Below are 12,091 nucleotides of genomic sequence, written 5' to 3' on the forward strand. Positions count from 1 at the left end.
TGTCAGAGCCGCGTCGGTGGCCCACTTGCAAGCAGTTCCTATGGAGGAGAACTGTAAGGCTGCGACATGGAGTTCTCTCCCCACATTCACATCACATTACTGTCTGGATAGGAATGACAGACGTGACAGAAGTTTTGGCCAGTTAGTCCTTCAGAAGCTGTTTGAGGTGTAGAACCCATGTCTCCCAACCTAGGGCCCGTTGTTTGGGTTGAGGCTGTCTCCCCCTCTGTTACCAACGGCACCGGTATTGTTGCACCCATTGGCACCTGGTTAGTTGTCTGTTGGTCCCCTTTTGTGTTGGGGAGCAGCCTGTAGCTAGGTATTCACCCATGTATAAGGACTACCATCCTGCTTGTCCTTGGAGAAGGCAGAGTTGCTTACCTGTAACAGGTGTTCTACAAGGACAACAAGATGTTAGTTCTCACAAAACCCACCCGCCACCCCGCAGAGTTGGATTTCTCCTATTTTTTATTTTTAATCATAATTCTATGTTACGAGGCTGAAGAGGGACCCCGTGTGGACACGTGGTATAGGGCCTGCTCATTGTGCCTAGTCAAAGTTCTGTGCACTGCCCCACATAATTGATCTGGCACTTTAGACAAAGACTATCCATCACAACGACCTACAAAAGTTTAGCCAAAGCTACCCTTAAATCAATCAGTTAACTCTTACTCAGTGATGTCTGATAGCCCTACTTGGGATGCAAATAAAGGCCTCCTCCTACACAGTGCACAAATCTTACTCCCAACTGTTTTAAAGAAAAGTACATTCTTCTTTCAGAAAAAAGGCAATTAATGTTTTATACAGTCTCGTAATGGTATGAATGCAGTACTCAGGTGGGATGTGTCTATGGTGTCCCTGAAACTGGACTTCCTTGGAGCATGATCACAGTTACCCAGGAACATGAACAGTGCTCCATGGTTCATTCACCTCTAGTTTTGGCTGGGTGCCATTCCTTCCATGAAGACCTCTTGTGACTTAAGCATTGAGGCTACGCTCTGTTGCACAGATGCATCATATTATAGATGAAATGGTCATTAACACCATGAGTGGCACTACTAGTGCAAAAATATTTGAAAAGTTTCCTGCAGCTTAGTGTACAAAGTACCTGTAGACTTTAGACTGAAGTTTCAAATCAAAATAATGCACATAAGTCCACCTTGAAAATTTACAGATGTGCGCCTGCACTTACATCTGCTTCCGAACAGCTGTAAATATGTGTGTGTAGATTTACACATATACTTTTGAAAACTGAACGTGCATGTGTATATGGTTTCCCCACCCCAACACAGACTTATGCCCATACTCTTATAGGTCTTGGGCTCTGATTTCAAAATGCTTTTTGCATAAAGCAGGGTTGTATGTGCGTAAGGAGGAGTTACTTTTCCACAGAAAGGGTGGTGGATGCCTGGAAGGCCCCCCCCCGGAAGATGTGGTGAGGACAAGAACTGTAGCAGAATTCAAAAGGGTGTGGGATAAACACAGAGGATCCCTAGAGGCTGGAGGAAGGAAATGATAATTTTGATGTAACATTTCTGCACGGGGGTGGGGGGTAACCTGCACAGAGCGGCAGTTATAACCCTAAACACCTGACTGGGCAGACTGGAGGAATATTTTTTGGTTTTATCTGCCCTCATTTACTATGTTACAGTGTAAGTTGTTTTGAAAATCAAACCCAAAATGTTGATATAAATGCTTCGTGGTACCCATTTTTGCCGACTGGTGTGCACCATATAAACATTAGCAGTATTTGCCAGCATCTGTGTACAGTATTGTATGCATTTTACAGTACTTGATTCTGAAACTTGACCCTGCATAGGCTATACTAATATTCATTATGTACAGCTTGAAATGTTTGATAGGTTTACATGAAGTCCATGCAGAAGTTTGAATTACTGCTTTTGTCTTACTTTTTTTTTTTTTTTTTTTTTAGCATCATTGCAGGAACTGCGGTGAAATTTTCTGCAATTCCTGCTCAGACAATGAACTGCCTCTGCCTTCATCCCCAAAGCCTGTCAGAGTCTGTGACACGTGCCATGCGATGCTGCTGCAGAGATGTTCTTCTCACTTGGCATAGGATTCTGCACCACCAGGCTTTTTCTCGCTGCTTTACATTGTGAGCCATCTGCTAACAAGCAACTTGGACAGAGCACTTATTTTTGGGACATTTAGGTAAAGGACTGAACTATTAATAATGGATTGTGTTAATGCACCCTACATATCCAAAAGAAAGCAAACACATGATTTTCTGCAGTCTTAAGCAGTAGTTTTAAAATCTAAGTATTAAACATGGTGCACTATAAATTACAGGGACGCTAACTCTTGCTCTTATGGTCACTCTGCTGGCAGATGTTACTGTAGATCTGTAACTTCATTCCGTGCAAAGAATGGAGTACTTGGGATTCAGTTTTTAATGACGTACGCTCCCTTCAGAACTGTTTGGCACTCAGGAACCATGGCAGACATTTTCAAGCTGTACATATTTAAACAAAAAAGTTGAAAATGCCACACTCACAAGAAGCCCTTTCTGCTTCTCTGAAAGGCTAGAACTAAGTGCTGTTTATATACAGACAGACATCTTAAATTGCCAACTGAAATGGTTTAGCACAAACCTTGAGCTTCACTGCCTCTATTTCTCTCTGCTAGAAACAGCAGCTACCACTCAGCTACCTGCTTTCTCTACAATATGTAAACCCTGGGTATAGCAGAGCTGCCCCTCCACACACTCACAAGAAGCCCCTTCTGCTGCTCTGATAGGCCAGAACTGAGCATTGTGTATGTAAAGTGCCAAATGAAATGGTTTTAACACAAACCTTGAGCTTCACAGCCTCTATTCCTCTCTCCCAGAAACAGTAGCAGCCACTGAGCTGCCTGCCTTTGCTACAAGCTGTGCAAGCAATTCCCCTTTACCTATCTCTTTGTCACTTTTCCTCATGAACTTGTTCAAAGAGCAAGTTGCTCTTATCTGTGCCCTTCTCCACCGCCAATTCCCAACTCTGTGCTTTCCATATGCCTGGAATAGACTTCCAAAGTCAATACGCCATGTTCCCCCTCTGGCCATAATCAAATTCAGTTTAAAAACTCACTTTTGGAAGCTGCTTTTAAGTCCTAAGAATTTCTCTACAATAAATGCACTTTCCTATAGACTCTTGTTTGTCATGTGTGTTTGTCTTGACTAGATCGTAAGATACAGTAATGATGGCAGAAAAGGACCAGATGGCCCATCCAGTCTGCCCAGCAAGCTTCTTATGGTAGTATCTGCTAGTAACTTCCACTCCATGCAGTAATCCCCAAGCCTTATGATAAGGATAGTAATATTTACAATCAATCAAAACCAAGTAACTGTCAAACCCCAAATTACTGCTAGCAACATTTTTACTGGGTGAGGAGCCGCCTTGATAATTTGGACAATGCTGCTTGACGTTCTTTGCTTTGGGACTTGGCCATAGAAGTTATCCTGTGCTTTTTCCCTTAGGTCTGCATATCAGTACCCCAGACCATAAAAGTCAGGGCCCATGTTGGTGGTTGTCTGGATCCAGTCGTCCGTCCCCGTCCCCGTCCCCCCCCACCTGTCAAAGCGAAGAGTGATGTTACAGTTGCATTAAAAGCAACAAGGCTAGTGATTGAGGGTAGTAATCCTGATGCCTTCTGTTAATAGTAACTGCTGCTCCGTGCAGGTTAGCCCCATGCATCCTCTTCTTCTTTTCTGTCCTCTAGCCTTTAGGGATACACAGGGTTTATCCTATTCCCCTTTGAATTCATTGACTGTTCCCTATACGTACCCGGATCAGTCCAGACCGTGGTTGAGCCTCCTTTCCAGCAGGTGGAGACAGACCAAAACGGAAAGGGTATCCTATATGAGGACAGAGCCTACCCTGCAGCCCTTCTGTATTTGTCTGTCTCCAGCAGGTGGATCAGCTCACCCTTCGGTCTCCTGATTTAGGCTAGTCAGCCTTCTTTTTTCTTCTTGGATCAAGCAAGTACTTATTCCTTAGGGATTTTGGTGGGATTTCTTTCTTAAAAAAAAAATACAAAAAATAGAAGAGTTTAATTTTTATTCTCTGCAGGAGACTGTCCTGTCTCCTGGCTCTTGCCGGACTCAGGGGGGCTTCGCCCCTTGTGCGGAGCATAGCCTGAGTCCGTGATTGCTTCCAGGTGTGGGGACCGAGGCTGGTGGTCCAGTCGTTCGTCTCTCCCCCCCCCCCCCCCCCGGCTGCCTAGGGAGCATAGTGCTCCATTGTGGTGCTCAGTTTGAGTTTAAAGTAAAATAAATAAATAAATAAAATGATAAGAAGACTTAACTTTTTGTTTTACCTGGGATTCGAACCGGCAGCCAGCCAGACAGGAGCGTGCAGGCTTCACTCCCCTGCCTCTGCTCCTGCCGGCGGGCTGCCAATCGTTTCTATTTTTAACTTTTTTTCTTCAGTGCGCGGCTCCTCTTTGCTGAGGATGCCGTGGCCAGCAGCCTGCCTAGCTTGTGGGCAGCCCTCGTCGCGCCTATTGCGCGAGGGGCTCTGCTCAGCCTGCCTGGTGAGGAAGGCCCCTCCTCGGCAGGGCAGGCAAATTTAGCCCGGGGACAGAACCCCCAGCGCATGGACAGGCCGTTCCCAAGTCGGCAAAGACCGGGAACAGCGGCCATTTGGGGTTTTTCTGCAGCTCCCGATTCGGAGCTGCCTGGGGAGCCAGATTTTTGCAATTTCCCCCCCGATTTGAGCCCTGAGGCCCCCCAGGATGTGGTCCCTGACCCCCCTCCCCCCCGAAATCCAAGGCTTGTTTTTCCTCAGAATTTGTCCTCCTCCTGCATAAATCCTATTTGGCTAGCTTGCAGGAGGAGGAGGGCTCCCCCCTGCGAAAATTCCGCGCCCCGCGCCGTTACCTGTTTGCCCTGCCGCAGAACCTCCGGGGTTTGTTCGGGTGCAGGTGGTTCCGGGGGTGGCCCCCCATCCCTGACCCCCGGTGGCCCCAGTTGTTCCAGATCCCACTTCAGATTCAGCGAGCGCCCTCCCACCCCTGGAAAGGGACGATCCTAGGGTTCTCCGCATGTTTCAGCGTGGAGCCCCTCATCCCCTTTGTCCTCCAGGAATTGGGGCTGGAGGGGCCCCCTGCGGATACCCTTACGGCCTCCTTGCCCAAAAATATGGACCCGGTCCTGGCGGGATTCAGGGCCCCGGCAAGCGCTTTTCTTTTTCATCCTTTGCACAAGCTGCTGCTCTTGCGTGAATGGGAGGCTCCCAAAGCGGGACTCCGGGTGGGGCGGGCTATGGATAAGTTCTACCCCCTCCCGGAGGAATGCTTAGATATGTTGAAGATCCCCACCGTGGACTCCTCGGTCACCAAGCACACCACTATCCCTGTGGTGGGATCGACGGCTCTGAAGGACGGACAGGATCGTAAGCTCGAGGCCCATCTGAAACATTTTTGAAGCCCTGGCTCTGGGGGTCCGAGTGACTATCTGCAGCAGTCTCATGCAGCGGGCGGGTCTCAGGTGGGTTCAACAATTACTCGGCACCCAGGACCTCCCGTCTGCAGAGGCGGAGCAGGCTGAACATCTGGAAGCAGTCATCGCAAATGGGGCTGATGCGCTCTACGACCTCCTCCACGTCCAGACGAAGGCGATGGTCTCGGCGGTATCCGCTAGACCAGCGGTTCTCAACCAGTGTGTCGCCAAGCACCGGCAGGTGTGTCGCGTGGCTCCCGGTCCCTCCCGCTGCTCGTTCTTCCCTGCTGCCGTTGCCGCCGGGCTATCGGCACGTTCAAGCCCAGCGGGAACGGCAGCGGTGCAAAAAAAAAAAAAAAAGCTGTGGCATCCGCGGCTGCCCTTTTCTTCTTCCCGCGCCTGCACCCCCCCCCCCCGGACCCGGAACAGGAAGTGATGCGCGGGAAGAAGAAAGGCCGTGCCGCGTGATAAACTAGCAGGCACGGCCTTTCTCACGCGGCACGGCCTTTCTTCTTCCCGCGCACCACTTCCTGTTCCGGGTCCGGGGTGGGGGGGGATGCAGGCGCGGGAAGAAGAAAGGCCGTGCCGCGTGATAAACTAGCAGCTGCCTTTCTTCTTCCCGCGCACCGCGTATCACTTCCTGGTCCGGGGGGGGGGAAATGCAGGCGCGGGAAGAAGAAAAGGCCAGCCGCGGATGCCACAGATTTTTTTTTTTTTTGCACCGCTGCCGTTGCCGCCGGGCTATCAGCACGTTCAAGCCCAGCGGCAACGGCAGCGGTGCAAAAAAAAAAAAAATCTGTGGCATCCGCGGCTGGCCTTTTCTTCTTTCCCGCGCCTGCATTCCCCCCCCCGGACCAGGAAGTGATACGCGGTGCGCGGGAAGAAGAAAGGCCGTGCCGCGTGATGAAGTAGCAGCGGCCGCTGCAGCATCGGCCCCCAAGCTATTGCAGCAGACGGTAATCGGGAGAGGAGAGAGCAGCAGGAGCCTCCCGCGATCGATGGAATTCTTCCTTATTGGCCTGCGGGGGCTGGAGGAGGAGCAGCTACCGTTGGGGGGGGGGGGGGGGGGGGGGGAGGGAGAGAGAGAGGAAGTGAGTGACAGAAAGAGAGAGAAGCAGCCAGCCAGCCTGTGTGTGAGAGAATGTGTGTGATTGAGAGCCTGTGTGTAAGTGAGAGAATGTATTTGATCGAGAGTATGTGTGTGATTGAGAGAAACTGGTCAGAGAGCTGATGTATGTGTATATGTGAGAGACAATGAAAGTGACTGCTCAAGGAGATGACTGATGTGTATGTGAGACAGTCAGGGATGTGTGTGTGTGTGAGAGAGAGAGAGAAAAAGCATGGAAGTGAGAAATCTGGGTATGTGAGAAAGCATGGGAGTGGGAAGCCTGTGTGTGTGCATGTATATGAGAGAGACTGGTTGGTAAGGTGACGGTGTGACTGGTGTGTATGTGAATGTGAGAGAGAGAATGTGATTCAGGGAATGAGAAGCCTGTGCACGTGGAGAGCGAGCATGGAAATGAGAGAGAGAGACTGGTGTGTGTGTATGTGTGTGTAACAGAGAAAGTGATTATGGGAATGAGAAGCCTGTGCATGTGAAGAGAGTGAGCATGGGAGTGAGAACCTGGGTGTGTGTGAGACACAGCATGGGAGGGAGAAGCCTGTGTATGTAAGACAGAACATGGAAGTGGGAAGCCTGTGTATGTGTGTGTATGCATGCATGAGAGAGATCAGGTGACGGGTGTGTGTGTATGTGTATGTGGGAATAAGAAGCCTGTGCATGTGAAGAGTGAGCATGGGAGTGTGTGAGATACAGCACGGGAGTGAGAAGCCTGTATATCTGAAAGAGAACATGGGAGTGGGAAGCCTGTGTGTGTGTATGCATGAGAGAGATCAGGTGACGGGTGTGTGTGTATGTGTGAGAGAGAGAAAGTGATTATGGGAATGAAAAGCCTGTGCAGGTGAAGAGTGGGCATGGGAGTGAGAAACCTGTGTGTGTGTGAGACACAGCATGGGAGTGAGAAGCCTGTATATCTGAAAGAGAACATGAGAGTGGGAAGCCTATGTGTGTGTGTATATGCATGAGAGAGATCAAGTGACTGGTGTGTGTTTGTGTGTATGTGAGAGAGAGAAAGAAAGTGATTATGGGAATAAGAAGCCTGTGCATGTGAAGAGTGAGCATGGGAGTGTGTGAGATACAGCACGGGAGTGAGAAGCCTGTATATCTGAAAGAGAACATGGGAGTGGGAAGCCTGTGTGTGTGTATGCATGAGAGAGATCAGGTGACTGGTGTGTGTGTATGTGTGAGAGAAAGAAAGTGATTATGGGAATGAGAAGCCTGTGCATGTGGAGAGAACAAGCATGGGAGTGAGAGACTGGTGAGTGTATGTGAGAAAGAGAAAGTGATTATGAGAGTGAGAAGCCCATATATGTAAGTGGAACACGGGAGTGGGAAGCCTGTGTGTGTGTGTATGGCATGAGAGAAACTGTTCAGGAAGGTGACTGGTGTGTTTGTCAAAGACTGGGAGATGATTGGTGTGTGAGAGACAGAAACTGGTCATGGGGGCATGACTGGTATGGTGTGTGTGTGTGAGAGACATGGGCCCTAAGGAAGAGGACCATGAGTATAGAGCTTAGCCACTACTGCTGCTTCTGGTGTGTGCTACAGCCTGCATGGAAGAGGAGTAGGACAGCTGCTGGAGGGGGTAAGTAAAGGTGGCTTTTTAAGTTTATTTTTCTTGATTGACTGCCATTTTAATTATTTAATATTATGTGATGTGTCTGCTTTTTTTGAAATATTTTATTGGTGTTTGGAGAATTTTTAATAGTTTTTATGAGTTTTTAATTGTTGGATGTTATTCTGTTCATAGTTGTTGTGAAACATTTATTCTGCTTATTAGTATAGTTTTACAATTATTTCTGTGTGGGGATCTATAGCTGCTTGTTAGTTCTGTTTTCCTAATAAGAGGTGTATTGGTTTTTAGGGCCTGATTTTAATATTTATAGTGTTGCCTTTTCATAGATAGGGTTGCTCCTGTTTGAGTGTATTCCATAATACAGGTGTAACTGTGTGTGTATTAGTTTATGTGCATTACTACAGATCCTGGGAGTATGTTAGGTCGGTTCTGTGTCTGTTACAGAGATATTTTACTAGCATGTAAGTGTTTTATCAGTCTTATTTGTTGCGTTTTCTCAAGAGGACATGCATTGGTGGTAAACTGCTGTCTTTTCATAAGTAGGGCTATTGAGCCTGAAAGTAGAAGGAGTTTGAGTTGCTGTTACTGAGATGACACCAGAACCAGAATATCTTTTTGTAGATGAGTTGAATGGGGAATGTCATAATTCTGCTTTACATCCATTATTGTGGATCAGGGGGGTTCCCGTGGATGCAAACTGTACATTTACATCTAGCCCTGTGACGATCATGGGTCAGTGTGTCACGCATGTGAGAACCATCTGTCAGGTGTGTCCCGACAGAAAAAAGGTTGAGAACCACTGCGCTAGACGGCTCCTCTGGCTGCGCACTTGGTCGGCCGATCCGTCCTCCAAGGCACGGCTAGGCACGTTGCCTTTCAAAGGTAAGTTGCATTTTGGAGAGGACCTTGAGAAGCTTAACAACTCCTTGGGGGAAAATAAGGTTCATAAGCTTCCAGAGGACCGTCCGAAACAATCTCGTTCCTTTACACCCTCCTGTCCTCGCTTCCGGGGACAGAGGAGGTATACGCCCCGCAGATGAGGTGGCTCCTCTAGGGGTTATTCTTCTCGGTCTCAATCTTGGTCTCAGCCCTCTCATGGGTGTCGCTCCTTTCGCGAGGGCCAGTTCCAGCGCCCCACCCCAAAGCCTGCCACACAGTCGACCCATTCCTCGGTCCCTTATCTGAGCGGTCGACTCTTCCTGTTCTTCAAGGAATGGGTTAAAATTACGTCGGACCAGTGGGTCCTCAACATTGTCTGGGACGGTTATGCTTTCGAATTTGTTCGGGACCTACCGGATCTCTTCGTATTCTCCCCATGTGGTCGTCTCAAGTGGGAAGCGATAGAGCAAACCCTCATCAGACTACTGAGTCTGGGCGCAATTGTCCCGGTTCCAAAAGCGGAGCTCGGCACAGGCCAGCATTCTATTTACTTCGTGGTTCCCAAGAAGGACGGGGCTTTTCGGCCGATCTTAGACCTCAAGAGGGTCAACTGGGCCCTCAAGATCCCACGTTTCCGCATGGAAACCTTGTGAGCGGTCATTGCGGCGGTTGCCCCGGAGAGTTCCATGCCTCGCTCGATTTGACAGAGGCGTACTTCCATATTCCAATTCACCGCGATTACCAGAAGTATCTTCGCTTTCACATCCTCATCCAGTTTCGGGCACTGCCTTTTGGCCTCGCGACCGCACCACGCACCTTCACCAAGGTCATGGTGGTGGTGGCGGTGGCCCTTCGCCGGGAAGGAGTCCCAGTCCACCCCTATCTGGACGACTGGCTTGTAAGGGCCAAGTCGGAGGCTCTTTGCAGACAGGCGGTGGATTGGGTATTAGCTCTCCTTGCGTCTCTCGGTTGGATAGTGAATTTTTCCAAGAGCAAGCTTCAGCCCTCCCAGGTGTTAGAGTTCCTGGGAGCCCACTTCGACACTCGAGTAGGCAAGATATTCTTGCCTCGTGCATGGGCCCTCAAGTTGATCGACCAGGTTCGGAATCTGCTTTTGCTGCCTCTTCCAACGGCCTGGGACTATCTGCAGGTCTTAGGGTCCATGGCTTCCACCATCGACCTAGTTCCCTGGGTTTTTGCTCATATGCGACCGTTACAGAAAGCTTTGCTATCCCGTTGGCAGCCGGTGTCGGAACAGCTTCACATAGTCCTCCCTCTTTTGGACTCTACCATCGCCACCTTGCAGTGGTGGCTTTCACTTCCTCATCTTCTCCAGGGAATGCCCCTTCAATCTCCACACTGGACGATAGTAACCACGGACGCCAGTCTCTCGGGCTGGGGTGCGGTCTGCCTGTCCCAGTCCACTCAGGGGATCTGGTCGCCGGTTCAGACTCGCTGGCACATCACTCGGTTGGAGGCCCGAGGGGTGCGTCTGGCTCTGCAGAAGTTTCTGCCCCTGATATGCGGCAAAGCGGTGAGGGTTCTTTCCAACAACTCCACCACCGTGGCTTACATCAACCATCAGGGGGGCATCCGCAGTTGCCTGGTGGCCCTAGAAGCCAGCCATCTCCTCGTCTGGGCGGAACGACATCTGAATTGCCTGGCGGCCTTCCACATCGTGAGCAAGGAGAATGTTCAGGCCGATTTTCTCAGTCGTCAATTGCTCGATCCGGAAGAGTGGGAACTCTCGGAAGAAGCCATGGATCTGATTGTCGACAGGTGGGGTCCCCCTCACCTGGACCTCATGGCAATCTTGCGCAATGCCAAGGCAAATCGGTTCTTCAGCCGCTGGAGGGAGCACGGCTCGGAGGGCGTGGATGCTCTGGCTCTCCCTTGGCCCATGGACGTCCTTCTGTACGTGTTCCCCCCGTGGCCTCTGGTGGGAAATGTTCTCAGGAGAATAGAACTCCACCGAAGGCCTGTGGTTCTGGTAGCACCCAAAAATGGCCTCACAGACCATGGTTCGCTGATCTCGTCAACCTGACGACGGATGGACCCCTCCGGCTAGGCCATCTTCCTCGTCTACTTCAGCAGGGGCCCATATTTTTCGACCAGGCCGATCGCTTTTGTCTAGCGGCCTGACTTTTGAACGGCGACGCCTGAGGCGTAAGGGCTATAAGGAGGAGGTTATCTCCACTTTGCTGCGAGCCCGGAAGCAGCCAACGACTCTAGCTTACGTGCAACATTTGGAAGGTCTTTGAGGCTGTTTGTGAGGAGTCAGGTGTCTCAGCACGCTCCGCCCCGGTCTCGTTGATTCTTTCTTTTCTACAGAAGGGGCGCTCCAAGGACCTTTCCTTCAGTTCCTTGCGCGTGCAAGTTTCCGCTCTCGGCTCTCTCCTTGGACGGGTCGAGGGTCATCCCCTAGCGGGCCACCCGGATGTGGTTCGGTTCCTGAAGGGAGTCAAACACCTGCGTCCGCCCGCTCGCATTACTTGCCCGCCATGGAGTCTAAATCTGGTCCTCCGGGCCCTCTGTGCTGCCCCATTTGAACCTCTCCGTTGGGCTACGGTAAAGGACCTCACGCTCAAGACAGTTTTCCTTGTTTCTATCTCCTCCGCTCGGCGGGTTTCCGAGATCCAAGCCTTGTCCTGTCGGGAACCTTTTTTGCGCTTCTCTGATTCAGGTGTTTCCCTCAAGACGGTGCCTTCCTTCTTGCCAAAGGTTGTCTCCACCTTCCATGTCAGCTTCCAGCGTTCTCCCCAGAGGAGATTGCAGGTACCACTGGAGGCGATCTTCGTAAACTGGATGTCAAACGAGTTCTACTCCGGTATCTTCAGGCCACCAATGACTTTCGGGTCTCGGACCATCTTTTTGTCCTCTGGAGTGGTCCCATTCGGGGCAAACCAGCTTCTAAGACCACTATTGCACGGTGGTTTGAAGGAGGCGATTTCCTCGGCCTATCTTTGCCAAGGTCGGGCGGTTCCAGAGGGCCTAAAGGCTCATTCGCTACGTTCTCAAGCTACTTCCTGGGTGGAGAGTCAATCGGTTTCTCCGCAAGAGATTTGCAGGGCCGCCACCT

The 12,091-nt window shown here is 50.3% G+C and overlaps 1 protein-coding gene across 2 annotated transcripts in view; it reads left to right on the forward strand.

Annotated features, from left to right (window-relative positions):
* RUFY2 (RUN and FYVE domain containing 2) overlaps positions 1-3,146 on the forward strand; it is a 143,228-nt gene extending 140,082 nt beyond the window's left edge. For both annotated transcript variants that reach the window (XM_029609665.1, XM_029609664.1), the window contains exon 18: positions 1,934-3,146. In XM_029609665.1, coding sequence (XP_029465525.1) covers positions 1,934-2,077 — 144 coding nt within the window. In that variant the 3' untranslated portion in view covers positions 2,078-3,146. The remainder of the gene's footprint in view (positions 1-1,933) is intronic.
* The last annotated feature ends 8,945 nt before the right edge of the window (positions 3,147-12,091 follow it).

This window comes from Rhinatrema bivittatum, chromosome 7 (genome assembly GCF_901001135.1).
Source record: "Rhinatrema bivittatum chromosome 7, aRhiBiv1.1, whole genome shotgun sequence".
NCBI lineage: Eukaryota > Metazoa > Chordata > Amphibia > Gymnophiona > Rhinatrematidae > Rhinatrema > Rhinatrema bivittatum.